Consider the following 23711-nt stretch of genomic DNA (forward strand, 5'->3'; position numbering starts at 1 on the left):
CGGTTTGTGCTGTGCATACTTTTTATTTTTTATACTATGTAATATACTTTATTAGGTATATATTATACTTACACACACACACACACACACACACACACACACACACACACATATATATACTAAAATATATTATATTATATACCTACATAAAGCAATATGCATGCGATGTTGTATTTTTTGCCCAAAAAAATATATTTGAATATGTATAAAATATTTCTGAATAATTAACAATAAAATACCTAAAATATAAACGATTTGTTTAAAAATTAATAATTTTTTCCAATTTCTTTAAAATGTCTAAAAACAGTATTTATTTATTTTTAGATTTTTTAAAATTTACAAACAATGAGACGGTCAAACATTTTTACTCAACATTAAATTTATTAGGGAAAAAACAATAAAAAAAATTGAATATGGAATATATCTATCAAACAAAAAAGAGTTGAAATGTTTTAAAAATTGTACAGAAAATGTTAATATAAATGTTACGTGAAAATTCCAAGCATCTACTAATTTGACTAATTTGAGTTATTTATACCTACCTATAAAATAAATTTGATTTTGAAAAAATTGGTTTTGGGTAAAAAATGTAGTTTTCTTTATATTTTTTTAGATTCAGAGTCGAGCGATTTGTATTGATAACAATAATTGTGTATTTTTTTGTGTATACACGATGAGTTGTCAAAATAATGCTTCGATGTTCAACTTCAGTAGCTTTACCAGTGAGGAAGTGAATCTAGTTGATGCATTGGGAAGATCGAAATTTGAAATTCCCAGTAGTTTTCGTCGGGCATTCCCTATACTTAATAAAATTTTCGAAATATTTCAAAAATTGATAAGTTATTATTTAGGTATAGAGATTTGAAGTTTGAAGTTTTTATGTTTTTTATTCTATAAATCTCAATAAAATTTTATTCGTCGGGTCAAAAAACTTAAAAATTTAATACAATGTTGTCCATACGCTTATAAAATAAAAGTTGTAAAATATTAAAAATACACAAGTTTGTTTTTTATAACTGTTTAAAGTTCAAATTTATCAAATTGAAAATTTACAGATTATTTAGATGTTAAAAATGTATAAAAAGCTCAACTTTTACAATTAAGCAAAGTTCCACGTAAGTAATTAATTCTGTAACAAAAAAAATCTTAAATAAACTATACAAGTTTTTTTAAATAGTTATTTCAAGTTCAAATTTGGACGAAATTATATATTAATTAATTAAATATAACTATTTTAGTTATACCTACCTACCTAATGTTGTAATTTAAAATATTATTCGTGGGTACTTGAAATTTCTAGAGTATACTTTATATTCTAATTGTAATTGTTTATGTCATTAATGACTTATACTTTATAATATATAGTATACACCTATTATATATTATACTATGAATGATTGAGTGAAGGGTCCCACTCCCACATACTAGCACATTGAAGCTTTAGCGGTGGAGGTGGAAGTAGCGGTTACGGCAAAATCTTCCATGTTGAGCTAAGTCTGAGACTCTGAGAGAAAAAACAAATATTGCGCTGACATCTAATGTTTTTGAAAATATGTTTTTTTTAAGGAAATAAAAAATAAAAATCTTCAAATTTGTTTTGTTATAGTGTTTTATAGTGTTTTTTGTATCAATAAAATATGAGATTCGGCGGGATAAATTGATACTTAAGAGAGCATTCGTACATTCGTTTTTTGTCTTACAAATGTACAGAAGGACCTAGACTGTCATATATTTTAATTATTGCATTTTTAAGTTCAAATCCGAAATAATCATTAAAAGTTTTATTATTTTGTTAGATTGATGATTGATTTTATTGAACACGCTCTAGTATCATAATTTAACACATAACACATAATACATAATACGATTAAAGTAATATTACACCTAATTTCCTTAATAATTCAGGATTGCGGGGATTCTGATATTTCGATAATTTAATATTTATGCCACTATCAAGTAATATCAACAAAATTAATAATTATTATCTTATCAGTCGTTGGCCGTCTGCGATTCTTCTCGTCGGCCTAGTTGTTTTAGCCGTTGTTTTAACCGTTCGTTTAGACTTATGCGCTCACAGGTAGGCCTCTAGACGAATGCGAATATTGGTTGCGTGAGCGTTGCGACGTTATCAGATCACTACGCCGGTTATCAGTTTTAATTAATTCATTTTTGTTTTTGAGTAAAAGTATAAAAATGTATAAGCAAATAACAGCTAAAAAATATATATTATATATATATATAATATATATTATATACATATGTTAAAAACGTATTAATAGTTGTGAATGTGAAACGGTTTACGGTTATCGTCAAATTAATCTTGTTATCTCTTATCATTTCACATTTGAGCGTTCGTCTTGGGAAATAGCGCTCACGCTTTCACTGCACTACCTCGATTTGTTAAGCGACCGTGAGCGTCAACTCATGACGTACCACCTATTTTCCGTGACGTCACGGTTGTAGTCTGAGCGTTTCAAAGCGCCCATGTCGAACGCACCCTATGCAACGCACCTAATATGTCTGGTTATCATTATATTAATCGGACCTCTTGACTTGTAAGTCTCGAGCGCGAAATCGGAAAATGGAAATATCATTCAAAAAATTACCAAGGTGAAATCAATAGATGTTACTTATGAGTTATGAGGTGTTCGTAAAAATATATTACATAACATTCTCGTGTTATTGAAATGTTGGTTTTCAATATTTTATTTTAATTAATTTTTTTACGATTTATTTATTGTTTAATTCATTTATTGTTAAATCGCTGATTTTCAAAATCGTTAATTAGCGTCCATCGTGATATCTACCTAGTTCCTGCCGATAAGACGTGTTATATAAACATAAAATGGCTAATACTGGATTGTTGATATGTTCGAATCCATTTCGGCTGCTTCGCATATTTCCGCAAATACAACGTGATGTTCAAAGTACGCTTTATGTCCATTTCTTTCCAATTCCCATGCCGGATAAGAAAACTGTACGACATCGATTCATGATGATAGATGCTTACAAAAATTTAAGTCCCATGAACGTGGATGTCCGCATCCTTTTGAGTGGTCTCAAGGGCACATTAGACTCTCAGATCACCACTAAAAGACCAGTAGATGTGATTTTCTATGATGACCACATAAAGTCTGAACAACTTAATCATGTGATGTCATCATTAAGTAACAAGTCTCCTAATTGCAAGACCGTATTTGTAACACCAAATGAAACTTGTAATTCAAATGATACAAAAGAAAATAAGCAATACGATGAAATGGATAATGAACTGTACGAAAGTGTGGTTTTAGGAGGAACTTTTGATAGACTACACAAAGGTCATAAAATATTATTAAGTACTGCTGCGTTAAAATGCACTAAAAAATTAACTGTGGGCGTAACCGACATTTCCATGTTAAATTGTAAGTTTATACTGTTATCTTAATAAAATTAAGTATCTTATTTAGTTAAACTTACACATGCATTATAAATAAATGTTAAACAAAAACATTGATTTGTAATTATTATTATTACTTATTACTTGTCATTTAAATATTGCAGTGAAGTATTTACGATTTTGTTAAGGGGAGGATATACGTAAGCAAATATTGAATTCCCTAAGGGGAGGGGGTAGTTCACTTACCATCGACATCACAATATTACAAATAAGAGACCAAGGAGAGATCTATCCGTCTTTACCCCCTATAAACACGCCACTGAAATACTGATAATATCAGTATATTATTATCTTTAGTCATAAAAACTAACTGAAGAAATAGTATAAATTTTATTTTTTATTTTTTTTTTTTAGTTTATTAATTATTTGTTACATAAGGATATTTTATATTGTTAGTTATTTTTGCTATATTTACTTTACTAACATTAAAACGAATATATTTAAGCCGGTTCTTACAATATTCGGTTAAGTGTTTGTTAACGGTTAACCAACGGTTAGTGGAATTTTTACTGGCAGAATTCCACTGGTTAAATGTTTGTTAACTTTATCCGGACATTGTAAGAATGGCCCTCAGTTAATTCAATGTTAATTATATACCTAGAATTATAATTTATGTAACTGCTAACAGTACCTATCTTTTATATGTAAAAGTAGGATACATTTTTTAAATATTTCATAAAATTTAAATCGCAGTTTATATAAGGATAACTTTTGTTTATTTTTTATTATGTTATCTATGTATAATTGATTATTATTTATTACCAGAGCTCGAGACTTATAGCACTTAAAATCATTAAAATAAGTGCCTAAATAAGATCTTAAAAACATCATTATAAGCATTTAAAAACTTAAATTTTTGCAAAAATATTTATCAAAAAACTAAAATTTCTAACTGAAAAATCAAGCAAATTAAAAATAAATCTTTATCTTTATATTATAAAATAAATTAAACTTCACTTTCGAGACTTTAAGGATTTTATATGGATTTTCTGAAGAATGAAATGTAAACAATATTTATAATAATTGAAAACATTATGAAAACATAGTAATACCGGTCAAATAAGCAAAAATAATCAGAAAAAACTGGAAATAAGCATTTTTTTGGAAAATCTCTGAAACAAGCGAAAAAAAGCACTTTCAAACTTCATAATTAAACATATTATAACATGACATACACTTCCAATAGCACTATGCTACATTTTAATAGTCAATCCTTAAATATAAGCAAATGTTTTAAGTCCCGAGCCCTGTTTATTACCATATCTAACCGTAGAATTGAGTGCACTTCTATTTATTTTACAGCCAAAAAATTAAAGGAACTTATCGAACCTTGTAAGACTCGAATAAGTAATGTTGAATGTTTTTTAAAAGATATTGATCCAACATTAGAATATGAAGTATTGCCTATTTATGATATTTATGGTCCAACAATTCATGATCCTTCATTTCAGGTTTTTAATTTTAATTTTATAATTGTATTTGTTTGTTTAGTATTTATAAATTTTATATTTTAGATGATTATTTTAAGCGAAGAAACTGTCAAAGGTGGAGAGTTAATTAATGAGAAAAGAGTTCAAGCTGGCTTGCGACCACTTGATATATTGCCTGTGCCATTATTAGAGGAAGATAAATCAACAAGTGATTGTTGTGAAGAAGAAGAAGAAAAAATAAGTTCAAGCAATTATCGCATGCGATTGTTAGGTACACTTTTAAAACCACCACAAGTAAATAAAATAAAAAATTCGGAGTTTCATGTTTTATTGATAGTTTAAATTCAACACTTTTATGTTTAGCCAAATACTAATATACCCCCATCTCCATATATTATTGGATTAACTGGTGGAATTGCAAGTGGAAAATCATCTATTGCTAACTATTTAAAAGATCTAGGAGCTTTTGTGATTAACGCTGATACTTTAGCACATAGACTTTATGATATAAATCAGCCTGCATACCAAGATGTCATTGATGTGTTTGGCCCTAGCATACTGACGACAAATAATGAAGTAGACAGAAAAAAATTAGGTGCCATAGTTTTTAATAATAAGGTGATGGTTATGTCAGTTTAGTTTAATAGTATTTCATAATTATTGTTGTTATTATTTTTTTTTAGGATAAACTGGAACAACTAAATACAATAATTTGGCCACTAATTTTGCAAAGAGTAAAATCAATAATCCAGTCAACTAAAGGTCATAATATAGTTGTATTAGAAGCAGCTGTTCTTTTAAGTGCAAATTGGCAATACCATTGTCATGAAATATGGGTTTCAATTATTCCACCAAACGAAGTAAAATATGATTCATTAAATAATAGCTATACAAAAAATATAATAAACTTGACCTAACTGTTCAGACTTAAGTTTAAGTTTATTACATACTTTTTTTTTTAAATATTTGAATACCTATATTTTATAGATAACAGATTCAATTAAAAAATAAAATATTTTTATTTAAATATATCTTTAAAAATATTGTAATTGCATTATGTACTGTATAGTCTATATTCTAATTTAAAAACTAAGTTACATAGTTTATATTTTATAGGCTACAAAAAGACTTCAAGAGCGCAATAATTTGAATGAAAAACAAGCGCTTGACCGAATTAATTCTCAACCATCAAATTATGAATATGTTAAAAATGCGAATGTTTTATTTTCAACATTGTGGAGCTGTAATTTTACCCGTATTCAAATTAAAAGAGCATGGAATAGTCTTATGAGTAGAATTTCTAGCACCCACTGATTTATTTCAGATTTTAAAATGTTTTATCACATTTATTGAAAAGGTTTTGGCTTATTATATTAATACAATATGTATACTGTTTAGATTAATTGGTGAAATGTTTTTTTTTTTTTTTTTGTTATCTTTTTTTAATGATTTAATTTATTAATTTATAATAAAATTATTATGTAATAAAAAAAATTAACATGGCAATATTGTATTTGGAAATTTGTACAAAAAAAAAAAAAAAAAAAAAAAACATGAATATTATGAATGTAAGAAAAGGTATAAAATAGGTAGGTATGTTAAAAAAATGTAGGTCAGTGTCAAAAAAATTAACAAATGCATTTTACGAATAACTCATTATAACATTTTGAGTAATAAAATAAAAACTATTCACAATTTGAGTAAAAAATTAAATCTTCAAAATTTGAGCCAACACTTTGGTACACTGAATAATGACAAATTTTTTAATACATAATTATTTTATTTTGATTATTAGTCTCAGAAATGTTCAATAATATTTCCAAATAAATTCATGAATATTTTAATATTTAAAAACATATGTCATATCAAAGGTTATGTATATTGTTAAAATCAAACTAACTGACAGGAAAAAATGAAATAAGTCTTAATTATATGTGTAATTAAGCTTTTGTTTTTAAAAGAAAATTAAAAGATCTTGTGTTCTATATGCCGTATGGTAAAAGACTTTCTTATTGGTTGATGGTTTCCAACTTATCATAAACTTTTAATTCCTATACATAATTTGAATTATAGTTTATTCAATTTCATAAAATATAATTAAACTACCTTTATTATACTAATTGAATAAGAAAAAGTTTGATTGAAAAAATTAAAATTTATTATAAATTGTCAAATTATTATCATCTTAAAACACATTTTAAGAATTATTTTAAATACTTGATGAGCGATAAACTGATTAACTGATGACTATTATATCATTTTAATTTGAGAAAAATATTATTAACAAACATTAGAAACAATAAAATTTCCAAATAATTATTTTGTAGTTTTATGAAATTACTGAAAGGCAATGACTTGCACAGTAGCGTATCATTAGCTTTTAATATCTTTTTCATAATTATAGTTTTGTAAAAGTAAATGACTATTTAAGTTTAATATTGTTCCAAATCAAGCTAAAAGCATCAAATGTTCCAGTTGTGTCATAACTCCTCACTCATTCTTTCTAGTCCATCAAGTTTGTTATTTAATATGAATTAGAATCATTATTTAATGACTCACCAGTTTTCCTAAGTAAATAAAATAATGAATAGATTTGTGTGTATCGCTGTTACATAATATTTTTAACATGTACCAATCTGAGTTTAAATTATCTATTATTGACTGTGGCAATAAGTTAATTGATAGTTTACCTTAGATTATGACTGAATAATTTGATTACAACTTGCAACTCACTACTAAGAGGCTTATAGACATAAAAATGTCAAAAAATCAGTTGCAAACTGAAAAATCATAAAATAAATCTGTGATTGTCCAGTTAGATACATTTAGAGGTATATGTAATATCTACTTTCAAAAACTTGAACATCGTACTAATATTTACAACTTAAAATCCAAATCGATTCGATAATTGATAAAGTGACAAGTAATATTATTTAATTCTGCTCCTATCTACAAACGACAAGACACATTAAATCAAAATTTAAATGATCGCTAACTTTTCCAATTAACACATTATTGGTTATACTAATCATTTGATAACGTAAATTATGTCATTGTGTACAGTTAAAAGACATGAGATTTTATCATAGACCTGATAATATTATAATTATATTATATTATTATTATTAATTATCAGGTCTATGGATTTTATAATGTCATAAAGCATATTCATGAACAATAAGGCCGGTGAAGTGTCTGTTAACTTTAACTGGACATTGTAAGAGCGGCTCAAAGAGTTTATTGCATTTTTCAGAGTACTCTATAGTGATTCAGAGTCAAGATAAATAGGAGCTCTCAATAAACTTACGGATGCGGCATTGTATGAAAATCTATAAGTCAATACTAGTATACCATTGTAAACCGTAATTTTTGTAAATTTGTATTTGTTTTCACGCTTGTTTAGATGCGAATTGTTAAAAGGTTCTGTGAGTGACTCTCCGTTATGCTATGGAAGGTAGGAATGCCGAATCCATACGTTTAATTATTCTGTGGTTCAATGTAATGGATTATAGTCTACTCACTTTATCTATGGTTTCACTCGCCGCCGCTTTCGTTGTTTATCACGGACGACCAACAGGCACCAACAAATAATCATACTCGATCGTCCCGATCTAGTAGCCCGCGCGCAGCTGTTTATGTTCGATGTGCATATAGCATATTGTTATTATAAATTTAAAACAAACTCTGTTTATTAATATTTAATTCCACTGAGAAATGAGGTACATAACGATAACGTTCTGTTGAGCAGAATCGTGGAAGTGGTGCTTCCTAATGGCTAATCTAGTAGCTAATTATTTATATATTATGATTAATGACTATGATAGGAAAATCACGAGCGATTAGACCAGTCGTCACTATGCTACTGTTGACATTATGATTAAATAGTTCATAGGTCTATATTATGGTCGTCACTCGTCACAACTAAAACCATGTTCTATATATGAGTCATGACAATCTATTATTGTCATGGTTCTACTGACTATCAAATGCTTCTACCTCACTGCAGGGGTTAAAGTGTGGGGGGGGGGGGGCGCAGGAGGACTCAGTCCCCTTACCTCTGACAATGGTTAAAAAGCGTCCCTTTTAACAAATTAGGATTTTATACATTAGACATTATACATAAAATTATATATGAAACGCTTAAAACTAGTTAAAACTTTATGGAGACATTAGTCCCCTCTGGAATTTTTTCCCACTTCAACCTCTGCCACACTACCCAAGTTTTAGTTTGTAATCCATAATATTGTAGGTATATATATTGTAATACAATGATTGAAGACCGACTATACCTAGCAACATAAATGCAACAATCGATATAAAATGCTCATTAAGTTAACTAAATTTTTTTTTAAATGCTTTCCTTATCATATGCCACATTCGATATAAAAGTTTATTCTAGAAATCTAGATTGTCATTAACATTTTCGGTTTTATTTCAGGAAATATTTTTCGGTGCTCGTGTATGCTACCGCCCAATAAACTGTATAGGCATACCGGAACCGGATAATTTAATAATACCTATTGACTATTTATCATATTTATTCTCATAATATAAAATAATATTAATTTTATGTTATTATTGGAAAGTATCGGAGACTTAAGTTATTAAAGGAATCGAAAGCGATGATTTTCGTCGTTGTCTAAAGCATAAACATATTACGTGAAACATATGAATTAGACGTATTTTCATTCCAACGTACAGATTGATTTAATATAACTAAATGAACTCTACAAACAGATTTGAATTAGTTGTCAAGTCTAATTAAGATCAATTTTCCCAGATTTTTAATTAAATATTCGATTTCTTTATTTAGGATTTAGTGAAATAAAATAAAAATCGTGGGAGTGGAACACAGTTACCATCATGGAGTGAATAGCTGTAATTAAATTTAGTACCTACAGGAGCCCAAATGTTGATGTGAAGGAGGGCTGATACATGCAATACATTTTTATAAATCTAGAGATAGAAATTTATATTTAAATTTCTTGTTTTTAGTGCACTGAAATTCAATTTTTTCACCCCTGGTCAGTGGTCACACCACATTCAAGTCTCTAATTTTGAGAAACACTGAATATCATAAAGTATGCAACATAAAAGTTGTTATTTAATGTATATTTTTACAAAATACTTAAAGCGTAATTAAACATAAGTAGATCATGGATGGTCAGCCTAGTGACGTAAGTCCAATTAACTGAAACCTGAACAATTTTTTTCTCAGCACATAGTTAATTAATCATATTAAACTATACACTAAGTAATTAGAACTTACAAAAGACAATACTGAATGTGCATAAACATAGAGTTATTAAATAACATTTTCCAAGCTGACTTCATAATTACTAGTAGTGAAACATATGTTTCAAAATATTATTTTTAATTTTAACATTATAAAAAAATATAACAATTAAAATATACACCACAATTTATAGGTCACCTGTTGGGAATCCCTTGTATGCAAATTCTGCTAATAATTATAATTTAATGGAATGTAATTCATTAATATTCAGATATATAAAACCAATTTCATAATTTAATATTATGTTATACAATATTAGATTTCTGAGAAAATGATTTTTTATGAGGTATTTTAACTAAAAAAAATCTACAATAATCAAATTAACACTCTTTAAGTATTTTCCATTGTTTGCTGATAATTTAGTGAGATATTTTTATAGCACCGAAATTATTAGTATGTTATTTTGATTATGAACATAAAGTTATTACATGAATGTAACCGTCTAAAATAACATTTAATAAAATGAAATTTTTCTTTTTCTGTTTTGTTGCAAACAATTTTTTAATATTAAAATGGTCGCTAGCAACCTATTGTTTATTATGTAATGATTTTATAATGTTAAACTTTATACTTGAATAGGATTTGTCTAAGATTATATATCACATATAAAATAACACGAAAACATTAGTTTACATTATTAATTCAAGTTTTAAACACATACCAATTTGATATTAAAAAGGTTTGATTTTGGTGAAGTCCATGAACAAAACTTTACTTGGAGTTTTAATATAAGTATAACCTATGTTTAATGATGGTTAATAAACAAAATTTGAAAAAAATAGGAAAATATGTTTAATAAATAAATATAAGACATAATTGCATAAACAGCCGTCTAAAAAAAATACATACCATTTTTTGCATAAAATAAATAAAATTAGATGTTAAATAATTAATTAATTAGATAAAAACAATAATATTTATCATTTTCCACTAAACTTTATGTATAAATTAAATAAGCCAGGTATAATTTGGTAGTGGAGAGTAAAATGAATTTGAAATCAAGTTATTTAAATTTTTATAAGTACAGACAATGTGAAAGCAAATGACAAACAGCACCATTATACATTTTGAAAGCCACTCTTATTCAGATTTTTAGAGGTATGTGCAAGGAGAAGGAAGATGGCTGCTGCATAGTCGATACACACCCGCATATATAAATAATATGTAAGTAAGTATATATTAATATTATAGAAGGTGCAATAATTAATTAGGTTTCTAAAATTATATAGTAAAAATTATTTCTGTAAATAATATAAATTCAATTTGTTTCAAATACTTCCACCACTTGCAGTTTGGCAAGAGTATAAATGTAAATTATTATAGAAAAACTCTTTAACTACTTTCAGCAATCTCTGAAAATTAAATAACAAATAAATAATAATTAATTTTGGAGTTACAAATTATTAGAACATACAGTTTAATAATGATTACATACCAGGTATAGCAGCAGCTTTACGTTTTTTTAGTTCATCTTCACTAATACGATTAATTGAAATAATATTATGTTGTCCGGCTCTGATTGGTTTAGCTAAAGAGATAAATAATTACATTAAATAAATATAAAAGTACAAATTCAATTCAATATTAGTATGTTGATAAAATTACCTATTTGTGGACTAGGTCCTCTGCGAGCTAAATTCTTTTGTCTAACTGCATCTTTAATACGATCTACTTCATATTGATACCTTTTCCTATCCCTCATAGCACCTTCTTTAGCATCTTTCAATGCCGATTCAAGTGCCTATAAACAATAACAAAGAAGGGTATGATTTAAATTTTAATGTTATGATCAAATGCTCAATAGTTTTGCAGTAAATAAATTAAAACTAACCTTAACACGATCCATTGTAGCACGTAATCTTTTTTCCAATTTGGGTAACTCACATCGTAGATCTGCATTATCCCTGACCAGTTGTTTGTGGACTTTGGTAAGTTGATCCAAATTATTCTCCAGGAAACTAATTTTTTGTCTTTGGGCTAATGTTCCACCACTACTGGCTTCATCTGTATCTTCTGCCGTAGCAGATTTTTTCATACGAGACTAACAGATAATAATAGTTAATTCAAACATACTAAAAAAAATAATATAATTTCTTTGACATACTTGTAGGTCTTGCACAAATATTTTACGTAAATTATGTAATGTTTGAAGTTCTTTGGTAACGGTATCTTCTAGGCCTTTGAGATCTTTACGTGCTTGTTCACGACGCTCATTGGCTAAAACATATTCTTGAAGGCGTTGACTTTTTTCTTGATCTTCTTGCAATAATTTATTGTAATCTGTTTGCAGTTGTTGTTGTGCCAAAGAATATTTTTGAACTTGATCTTTAAGTTCAGTAATTAATGCTTGTTTTTCACTAATCTCATCTCTCAATTCAGCAACCTAATAAAAAAGATAAATTTAAAATTATTATCTAACAATTTTTATCCTATTTTGAAAGTATTAAAATATTTTATTATTATTGTTGAAAACTTAATGTAACCAAAATTAGTAATAAATAAATAGTTTTTAAAAAGTATGAAAATGTAATAGGTATTTATTTTTTTTAGGTTAGAGTGATATACAATATTATATAAATATGAAATCTGATTAAAATGAATTTAATCATTATGGTCAACATTATTTTTTCTATACCATACTCTGTTTAAGAAATGTGTAATTTAAAAATTGATATATTGCATAACTATAAACTTTTTAGTTTGAAAATTAAAGCTCCAAAAGAAAATGTACATCGATAGCTAAACATTACAAATGTATTAAATTTTGTCAATTTACAAAATCATGATATAAAAACAATTACTATATTGATCGATTAATATAGATTTAATCTAAATTTGCAAATAGAGTAAAATTTTAGCGATAAGCTTAAAATTTACATCGAACAACATCAACACATTTATTAATACTTTTCATCTTGTAAGAGGTAAAAAAAAAATAATTTTAAAATTCCTAAAGATAATTTAATGCAAATTTTTACTTGTTTATGATGGACATCTCGTAATTGGTCCATTTGTGTTTCAAGAGCAGCTCGCATACTAGTGGCTTTCTCTTTTTCTTCTGCTTTTTCTTTTGATGATGATACAATGTGAACTTGTTCTAAAATCAGAAATGTATGTGGTTATCTAAGTGATTAAAAAAAAACCTTTTTTGATGGAAGAGCCAAAAGTTACATTATACAACATTTTCTTGATTTTAAAGAGCCACTAAAAATGTTAGTAATTTTTTTTTTTAATTTGAATAGCCGTAATAATACAATTTTAATTAACGAATTGCATCAAGAGTTATTTCTCTAGATGTAATCCGTTAATTGAAATAAAGGGTTACATCAGTGGAAGTATTGCATGTTTTTTGAAAGTTTAGTGAAGTCTGGCTCATAAATACTAATTAGTAATTAGTTATAGATAGTGTCACGGTTATCAGGTTTAGCGGCATATTTTTACTGTAGTAAACATTTTATTACGATAGCCTGTGCTCCAAGCGCGTACTATCAAGTTTTTGTTATGAATTATTTAATATTTTCAAAATCGACTAAAATTATATAATTTTTTTTCATATTATAAAATATTGTTTTACGAAACATTAATTTTTGAATGTGGAACTGGAGAACCGCAATTTAAAATCAAAAGAGCCACATGTGGCTCACGAACTGTAAGTTGCCGACTCCTGATAAAGATATTGCCTAAATGGTTAGCTTTCAAATGCTTTAAGACAGTTAAACAAAAATCTCAGGTATTCATTGAAAATCCCAATAAATACATTTCTATCTGCTGCATATGAAACTTAAATCTATAATACTTTAGAAGTATATTATTTGAAAGTAAACACAACTAGTCATACCGGCTGCTTTCATTTTTGCAAATTCTTCTCTTAATGCATCAATGTTTTCTTCTAAAGTGCGTTTCTTATTTTCTGCTTCTCTTAAGGATTCTTGCATAGATTTAAGACGAGCTTCATTTTGTGATATTTTCAAACGACTTTCACCTAGTTCTTTCTCATAATCACTAACCTAAATTTTGTAAAACAAAATACATATTAATATTCTAACAAAAACAATTATTGTTAAGTCTACTAAACATTACTTTTTTGTTCATATCAGTTTGACTTAATTCAAAGAAATTGCATCGTTGAACTAAATTTTTGACTTCAGATTTCATTTTACTAATATAAAGTCTAGCAACAGTAAATTCTTCATCCAGCTTGCTATTCCCATCACTTATAGCTTGTTGCTTTAATAAATAAATTTAGATTATTACATTAAACTCAGCCTTGAAAATAACTAGAGAGAATATATTACTTACATTAAGTTCAGCTTCACTTCCAATTGCTGCTCCAATTTCAGCTATATCTTTTAGAAGATTTGATAACATGTCTGTTGTGCGTTTCTTTTGGTGTATGAACATATCTTTTAACTGTTGTAGTTCAGAGGATGTTGAGTTCAAAGATGACTATAAAAAGAATATTATTAGTACATTTTCTATACTACAGTTATAAATAACTATAGGAAATGAAATGTATTTATTTGTATACTTCTTTTATTGATAATTCTTCCATAAGAGTCTCATTTTCTTTATTTTTTACATCAACTTCTTGACTTTTTTGATCATAATTAACTGCAAGTTCTTCAAGAGCTTGGAGTACTTCTTTCACTTCTTCCTTTGCACTTTCATTCTCTTGTGTAATTCTATGCATTTCTTGTTGTAATTGCTCGTAATCTCTTTGAGTTGATGTAAGAAGCTAATACATATCAAATTAAAATTTAATACTTTTTCATTACAGGTATATTGAATAAAACTTACTTCTTCCTGTTCCATTATTTGTTCTTTTAATTTTTCTATGTCTTGACTTTGTTGATTTATTTCTTCATCTTTATCGTCCAATTGCTGATATAAAGCTTCACGTTCTTCTTCAAGTTTTTGTCTTTCCTCTGTTGACATTGATTCAGTCATTACACCACCTGGTATAGCAGGAACTGGACCAACCACTAATTCTAAGTACAAAATTAAATTAATTGATATTATTTATTCTATAGTAATTTTAGAATATAAACATAATGACAAAACTTTAATGACAGATTATTATGGTTTATTAGTTATTACTGATACCTTTTTTGATATCGACTTGGACATTTGGTGTAGATGCTTCCATTGGTTCTTGTAAATTGACTTGTTCATCTTCTTTTACAGTTTCTCCACACCTCCAACTAAGTAATTTGGATTAGATTTATTATTAAAAATAGACGTACTAAAAATTGTTTACCGATTAAGCTCAGACTGTAGTTTATCACACTTGGCTTTATAACGTGTACATTTTTCTTTCTCTTTTTCATAACGTCTTTTCCATTCTTCTGCTGTTAACTCTTCATTGACAGTAATAACATTCTTAATGGTTTTTGCTCTTAAAAGTAAGTAAAATAAATTATTATATTTCATACATGTTTCTATATCAAACGATAACTAGGAAATGTTAAGACAATAGCCCAGCAATTCTCAATATCAAGTCACAGAAGTTTTTAAAGTGGGTCGCGAGGGATAGTTCACAGTTTACATATTCTTGCATGACCTATATGAATACCCAAAATTATTTTTTCCTAAAATCATTATAAAACAGTTGAGAAAGAAAATTGATATAAATATTTTAAATTATTGTGATACTCGTAATTTTTATTATTTTATACTTAATTTAAGTTTTAATATAATATGAGAATTACGTTTTCAATATACTGATTGTTTGAGGGTTGTAAAATATTGAATTTTATATTTTAGAATTTTAGGATTTTGCTTACATAAGGTAAGGAACCACTGCAGTGAATAATTTATATTATTAGAGAACTCTGCACATTTCACATACCTAGGCGTTATGCTAGACCAATCCCTTATGTATAAATACCACTGAGAAAACTAAGCTAAAAATTACTACAAGGAACAACAATACTCCGGAAACTCATAGGCTGTACGTGGGGGAGGTGGGCAACACACATACACTACGTTTATCTGAACTGTCACTGTGTTTCTCTGCTGGGGAATATGCTAGTCCTGTGTGGAGTAGGTCCGTCCACACAAAACAAATAGATACCATTCTGAATGAATCCTGTCGCTTGGTAACAGGTTGTCTTAAGACTCTTAAGAGTCTCAAGTTAAGAGTACTCCACTTCCGAAAATTTACCAACTCGCTGGTATCGTCACACCAAACATCCGCCGGGAGGTCGCAGCAAACTGGGAAAGAACCAAAGCAGAAACTGATATACGATAACCACTACATAGCCAAACTACACCTAATTTCAGACTTAAATCCAGCAAGTTTTTTAAAAACGACAAAACTTCTAAATAAACATCTTGAAGAGGCACGAAGAGAAAGGTGGAAACTCTCTCTCTCTTTAAAGAAAATAATAAACTGGAGTCCGAACCACCAGAATCTTTGCCAGCAGGATACAAATTAGACTGGCATACCTGGAGATTCCTTAATAGACTCAGAGTAGGAGTGAGTAGATCTAAAAACAACCTAAAGAAATGGGGCATCCTACAAAACACCTCAACAAAATTTGAGTGTGGTATGGAACAAAACATAGTACACCTACTGAACTCTGCCCATTTTCATGTACGAAATATAGATCTCCTGTATGCAAATCCAAATGCTATCAAAGTAGCAAGATTTTGGTCAAGGCTAATCTAAAACTAAACAAACATCAAATCCAGACAACTATGTTATCATAAACTACAATAAATTCTATTTATGTATCTAATGATATTGATTAACCAATTAATGCATTTTACTATATTTTATTATTTATATTTATATTTATATCCATATAGACTCACAATTATATATATTTATTTTTATTTTCACTGATCTAATTATGATTTATTACCATTTGTTTGTAATTATCTAATTGTGGTTATATGATACAAAGAAAAAAACTTATCCCCATAGTCATAACTAAAAACTACAATAAAAATTGATAACTAGAATCAGTCTAACGCAAAAATAAAAATATATCATGCAGATACAACCTAATATCCATTTTACCTAATCATTATAAACAGTAAACACAGTGATTTAATTTAAAAAATATTTTAATCTATTCCTTTAAAGTTTGTTTGATATGTCACATATTTAGTCATGTTAAATCACTTGTTAATTAAGATATTAACTCAGAGGTATATATAAGTTTCACTTACCTTCTACCAAAATCTAAAGTTGATTTTGTTTCAGACTCATTGAAAGATGCAGGAGAGCAGCAAATTATAATTGTAGTACGAGCATTTCCACCCAATGATTCTTGTAATATACGTGTTAGTTTTGAATCTCGATATGGTATATGTGTTTTTTTATCTTCGGCCAATGCAGATATTACATTACCCAGAGCTGATAATGATTTGTTAATATTTTTTGCTTCATCTAACACTGTACCTTCTGCACCAGTTTTGCTTACCTTGAAATTATAAATTAAGTGAAAATTTTTTTATTTTAATTTTCAAAGTTACTATTAAAATTTAAATAATTTACTTTTTCACTACCCGCTAAATCTACAAGATAAAGCTTTCCAGATAATTTTTTTTCATTTTCCAAATTTTCTTGTTTCACGTTTATCAAAAACACACTATGACTTCTAGAACTGTGCTCATTCATGTCTAAGATATAAATAAAAATATAGAACTTAAATTTATTCTTATGGTTATTAAGTTATCATAAAATTACTTGTCACAGCTATATGTCTGTTGGCTTTGCCTTCTTCAATAACAGCAAATACTTCTTCTGGACTAGAAACGAAACGTTCAGTAGCACCTTTTACGAAAGGAACTCTATTTTTATCTTCATGAACACTTAAATTCACCTTTGATACTAAAACGAGTCAATATTGAACAAATTATTTAAACCATTTAAATAATTATGAACGAAAATATCAACATACCATCTAATAAATCACGAATCTTGTCCATATAAATTTCAAAATAAGACACCTTTATATGAAACTCCAAATTTTCTTCCATTGCATAAATATGGTTAAATATGTCATTGACAATCCGAGGAATAATACCTTGTTTTGATGGATCACCAATGACCCCTTCCATAGTATGTGTTTTACCAGAAGAGGTTTGACCATATGCAAAAATTGTTCCATTATAACCAGCAAGTACATCTAGTTAAAATTCAGCAAAAATTTAAAAACTTTCCTAACTGAGTTTGTAAAAACATAATTTTAAGGAGGAAGCAAAATATTATTTTAATAATCATCATACTATGAACATTTTATGTCTAACTCACCATAAAAATAATGAGTTTAAATGTAAAAACACTGCTGTACAGTAGAAATAAAAAGTTATACCTGATACAATTGACTTTGCTGCATCACCATAAACCTTATCTTGACTGGCATTTGGCTTGAAGACTTTATCAAACAAATAAACTTTTCCCTAAACACAAAAAACAACAATAATTATTTATTGAATATTCAGTTGGTTAGTTGATTATTAGACAGAACAAATAATAAAATTATTAGAACAACTTTGTTTGTATTTTTTAACCAAATATACAAACAAATGTTAAATTAAAATCAAAAAATAATTATGAAAAATGATTTTTATTAAAAGGTATAAACTTAAAGCAATAGATTTATCTATCTTACATCAAAAAAAAAATATAAATATAAAATATAAATGTACATGTAGTACATTACTAACTTACTATGAATTTTGTTTTGTGTCAAAAACTAATAAATTCAAAATAAATTGGTAAAAAATATGATACTATTACTTTACATTTTTTAAGTAACTAATATTTATTTCAGTCACTAATTAACTTTGTAAAAATAAATGTAGACATATACTTTTTAAAGTATTTATCATAAAATTAATAATTTGAATGTTTAAAAATATTAATTCTATATACTAATATTCTATACATTTTTTTAATGTATTTAAATTGTATGCTTATTATTTAAAATAAATGTTTTAACATAATCAATGAATTACATTTTTTTTAGAAATGTTGAATGCTTGATTGAAAATCATCATTGGGTTATAAATTTATATAGATTGAAAAATTTAAGATTATAAAATGTGTCTAACTCAAAGAATACTATTTAAATTATGATGAAAGTTAATAAAATAAAATATTAACAAATAAATGTGTATAGTGAAATAAAATAACTATTGATCCTTATTATATGGTTAATTTAACCCAGTTATAATTAATATATATAACTATAGTTAATTAATAGCTAATTAATATTATTTTTTTATAATTTATGCTCATTTTAAATATACAAGCAATTTAAAAAATTTTAATGTTCCAAACTTACTTTAAAATTAAAATATAAAAAAACCTACAAGACTCATTGGCTAAATATTCTTACTTGAAATTTTTGATATGACAATTTACCTTAACATAAAACGTAACAGAGTCAAATGAACTATTTAGAACACACATTTTGCAAAGTTATGTGTTTGTAAGATGGAGAGAACACAGCAGGTGTTGCCTACTCCTAACCATTGTAATTAGGACATTAGGTAAATACTTATAGATAATTATTAATTATTATTGTAAAATGTTTGTATTTAATTTAATGTGAAAACTTTAAGCTCATTCCTTTTTTTTTTTGTGATTAATTATACATTTCTAAATATAAGAAAAGATAAACATGATAATTGAAAAAAGTATCAACATTAAGGATAGGTAGATCAATCTTGAATTTTCATGAACTCTTGCTTAATTTTTTTCTTAAACTGCCTTAACAAAAATTAATGTCTCAACTGAATTTAAAAAAATGAAACCATAACAAATTTTAAAATAAAATAGAAGCAAAAACAATTTGAACTTAAAAAAAAATTTAATTTACCCTTCGACAAGTGAATCAGTATTTATTAGTTTCCACTCAGGGAACAAATTAACAATTAAGGATTTCTCTACTAGGCTAAATAAGTTTAAGTAAAGACAAATATTTACATCTTAAATATAATATTGATATCTTTTGTCAGTCAGTAGCATACGAGTATACAACACATAAATTATCGTACAAGGTACAACCAATATTGACATGTCATTAAAGTAAAAAAAAGGTTTCTCTCAACAACATAAATATTAACTTTGATTTACTCAGCATAGGGGAAAGAATGAACACTAGAATAAAATCCTTCCACTACCTTAAGAGGAAGCAACACCCTCATTTTACACATGTACGACAGAGAAAATTTTTGTTTACCATTTGTAAAAGTGTGCTGTTAGTTTTGTATTAGAGTGAATTGATATATTATCAAAATTTTAGGTAAGAACATTATCTCTATTTTCTTGTTGGTTTTATAAGATGTTTTAATTTTCAAAAAAGTTATGAGCGTGGAATATATTAATATTTGAAAACGTCTACAAAAATTTCCACCTAAATAACTAATAACCTACTTGTACTACCTACCTAAATTGTCTATTCATGCACCAATATTAGTTTTCAGTATTAAAATTAATGTTTTTTTTTTTTTTGTTATGAACTTAAAAATAACCTATTAAGTACTAAATTTACACTGAAATGAGTGAAATGTTTACTTCTTTAACCTTGTTTCACAGTCAATTTATGATCCCATTTATCAACCATAGGTATGGAAATAACACAATAGAAATTTAAAAACTCGGTTGAATAATTTATTACTTACTTTATTTGCTTGAATTTAAAATATGTATATATTTATTTATTTATTTGAGTCTATTATCAATATTTAGAAAATATAATTAGAAAAACTACAAGATATGCCAATAAAAAAATTAATTATACATAGAAACTGTCCATCCCTGAATGTGATGAGAGGACAATGAGAAAACATTCAGTAAAATAATAAATAAGGTAACTAAAATAGATAACAGTAGTTTTGAGCCAAATCCAATAAATGTTTTCAGTATTTTTTGCAAATTCCTCACAAAAAAGAGTTAAGCATTATTATTATAATTATTTTATAAAAACAAGTAGATACCAACCTAATACATTTTTGCATATACATATATTCAAACACATATAGTTAACAGTGCCTAAACCCGTTTTTTTTTTCTAGAAATTGGTTAGGTAAATAAATAAATAACTAGAATCATGATTTTCATTTTATAATACCCCAAGCATGATCAAAATCAAGCGTTTGATGCCAGGTTCAAACTCCAATCACCAAAGTTGAGAACTATATTGACAAAAATGTAACATTGTTAAAACCAACATCAGGACCAACATTAAAAAATAGGCACCTTGAAAAAAAAAATTAAATTTTTTTTATATTTCTTAAGATGATGGTTCCTGAAAGAATCATTCTGTATATCAAATAAAAATGATTATATTAATAATTTTAAATTAGTCAAATCTGGTTAGAATTTATTTTAATAAAACAATATGGGTAATTTATTTAAACTGTTTCATCATTCAACATATACAAACAATTTTTTTAATACTATTTGAGAGTGGATATAAATAAAATATACATTTAAATATATTTAATTATTAATTTATTTCTTAAATATTTACTATTTAAATTGTTACATAATATAGCCTATATATTTTATGCTTTAAATTACTTACATAGTGTGAAAAGATAACGGTTCAAAATAAAAATTATCAATCTCATAATTTATTATTCTAAGGGCCATTCTTACAATGCTCGGTTAGTGCCTGATAACACTAACCGGAAGAATTTATCATGAGTTAACCGATAGAATTCTACCGGTTAGTCTTAACCGACACTTAACCAGAGATTGTAAGAACAGGTCTAAATAATATTAGTTACCTAATCCTAAATAGACTTTTTGTGCTACATTGTTCAACTGTTTTCTCTACTTTAATTTTACATATCATTTGCAGTTTTATCAGTACACTTTTAAGTACTAAAATATTTAAGGTGCTAACATAAAGCAATCCCAGCAATAAAAAAAAATAACAAAAAATTGATAACATCAATAAATAAACATTGAAAAACTTAGGGAACCATAGGTATCATAATGATTTTATATTTTCAACATACCTATATTGTATTTGTTTGAATACTTATTACTTGATATTTGATTAGGCACATAAAATATGTAAACATTAATTCATTACCTAATAGTGACAAAGTTATCATTTGGTGAGTAGATGAATAAGAACTTAAAGTTGTATTACATCAATAAATATGTATGGTAATGGTAAATGTTGGGGTAGGTACTATAATTAAAAATGTAAGTTCACAGAATATCTTAAAACATTTAAAATAAAAGGTTTTAGGAACAATGATTATATATTGTTGTAACTTGTTCTTAAGCTTATTCTATTTAGAATCTAATTGAATATTAGACTGAAATACCTTGGATGGAATCACCAAAAAAGGACAATTAGCCGTACTTACTTATAATATTATAACCATGAGAAGTATTGGGCAGAAAGCTCACATTAAATGGATTTACCCAAAAGCTTTATCGGTTAGGTTAAAATTAATAAATTGCATGAAAAAACATATATAATATGTAGTTGACAAAGGTAAGGCACAGGCACTTGTTGATGTAACAACATTGATTTGAGTATCGTGTACTTACGCCAATTGTTATGCAGTTTTCATCAGGTCCAGTGGGAAACTTAACAACGAACCTGGACCCTGCTTTTTCTTCTGAATCATTCAGCGGACGGAATCGACAGACGACTTTGATGCTGTCCTCAGCGGCGATTTCTCTCTCGGCTGCCATTATATCTGATAGCGAACTCAAAATACGATTGTAACGTAATAACACGTATCACTGGTTACCCACGATTTGCCGGGACAAGGAGCAGATTACGATATCGACGTGCAACGATTCGCGAGTAGGTGGCGGCCACCCACACCTTTGACGATAAGCTAACGCAGTTTATTTTTTTCTAATTTTCTATTATTGTTTGACGAAACACATCACACCAGTATACACCACAACAGGCCAAACTACGCTAACATTATGACATCTATCTAACTATCGCTATTATATTATAACAATATCACTTATATCAGGCAATCGGGAACGTACACACCGCATCCGTGTCCGTGTGTGGACGAAATCGGAAATACACGTATAGCCGTACAGGCGAATGTCGGCGGTGGCCGTCGGAGAGCGCGCGGCGGTTTGGTAGTGTGGGGGGGAGGGCGACGAACGCTCGCCGATAAGCCGATAACAAAAACGAAGAAAAACGTAGAAAACTTTCGTCGTCGGTGGTGGTGAAGGGAGAACGATCGCCGTTGGGTTAAAAAATAATAATATTAAATTAAATTATCGGATAAATATTAATGTTCACGGCAATGTCCGTGCACAAAGCATTCGAGGTTGAACCACATCGATACGGGTGATAGCTACTGATTATTCCGTGAATGCTTTTTTTTTTTTTATCATCTAGCAGCCGTTCCGTCTTGACAGTGTAGTTGGCACAAAGCAATCGCAGACACGGTTACCGGACCGGAACGATATACTCGGTATACGCTCGCGGGGGTATGGAGGTAACCGTTCTGAGCAGCTGCAATTACTGTGGTAGTCATCTAATGGTAGACGGTTAATGGTTCTGCGTTCGTCTTCATCGAAAACAGCGGT

The 23711-nt window shown here is 27.6% G+C and overlaps 2 protein-coding genes across 2 annotated transcripts; one reads left to right on the forward strand and one right to left on the reverse strand.

Annotated features, from left to right (window-relative positions):
- Window positions 1-2616: 2616 nt before the first annotated feature.
- Window positions 2617-6352, forward strand: LOC107162179 (bifunctional coenzyme A synthase-like). The gene is made up of 6 exons (XM_015508964.2): window positions 2617-3404; window positions 4742-4890; window positions 4954-5163; window positions 5233-5487; window positions 5553-5729; window positions 5986-6352. Exons 1-6 carry the CDS (start codon window positions 2846-2848, stop codon window positions 6181-6183), a joined length of 1548 nt encoding a protein of 515 aa, XP_015364450.1. The 5' UTR covers window positions 2617-2845; the 3' UTR covers window positions 6184-6352.
- Window positions 6353-9960: 3608 nt separating this feature from the next.
- Khc (kinesin heavy chain) lies at window positions 9961-23464 on the reverse strand. The gene is made up of 19 exons (XM_015508975.2): window positions 22698-23464; window positions 18490-18577; window positions 18076-18303; window positions 17862-18005; window positions 17670-17794; window positions 17342-17595; window positions 15423-15560; window positions 15269-15366; window positions 14963-15153; window positions 14694-14900; window positions 14465-14611; window positions 14246-14392; window positions 14004-14172; window positions 13144-13262; window positions 12270-12548; window positions 11997-12206; window positions 11771-11906; window positions 11601-11693; window positions 9961-11517 (listed from the first exon to the last, which is right to left on the reverse strand). Exons 1-19 carry the CDS (start codon window positions 22842-22844, stop codon window positions 11498-11500), a joined length of 2940 nt encoding a protein of 979 aa, XP_015364461.2. The 5' UTR covers window positions 22845-23464; the 3' UTR covers window positions 9961-11497.
- Window positions 23465-23711: the final 247 nt, after the last annotated feature.

The sequence above is a fragment of the Diuraphis noxia genome, unplaced genomic scaffold (assembly GCF_037042655.1).
Source record: "Diuraphis noxia isolate RWA-SAM2 unplaced genomic scaffold, SU_Dnox_SAM2 contig0001, whole genome shotgun sequence".
NCBI lineage: Eukaryota > Metazoa > Arthropoda > Insecta > Hemiptera > Aphididae > Diuraphis > Diuraphis noxia.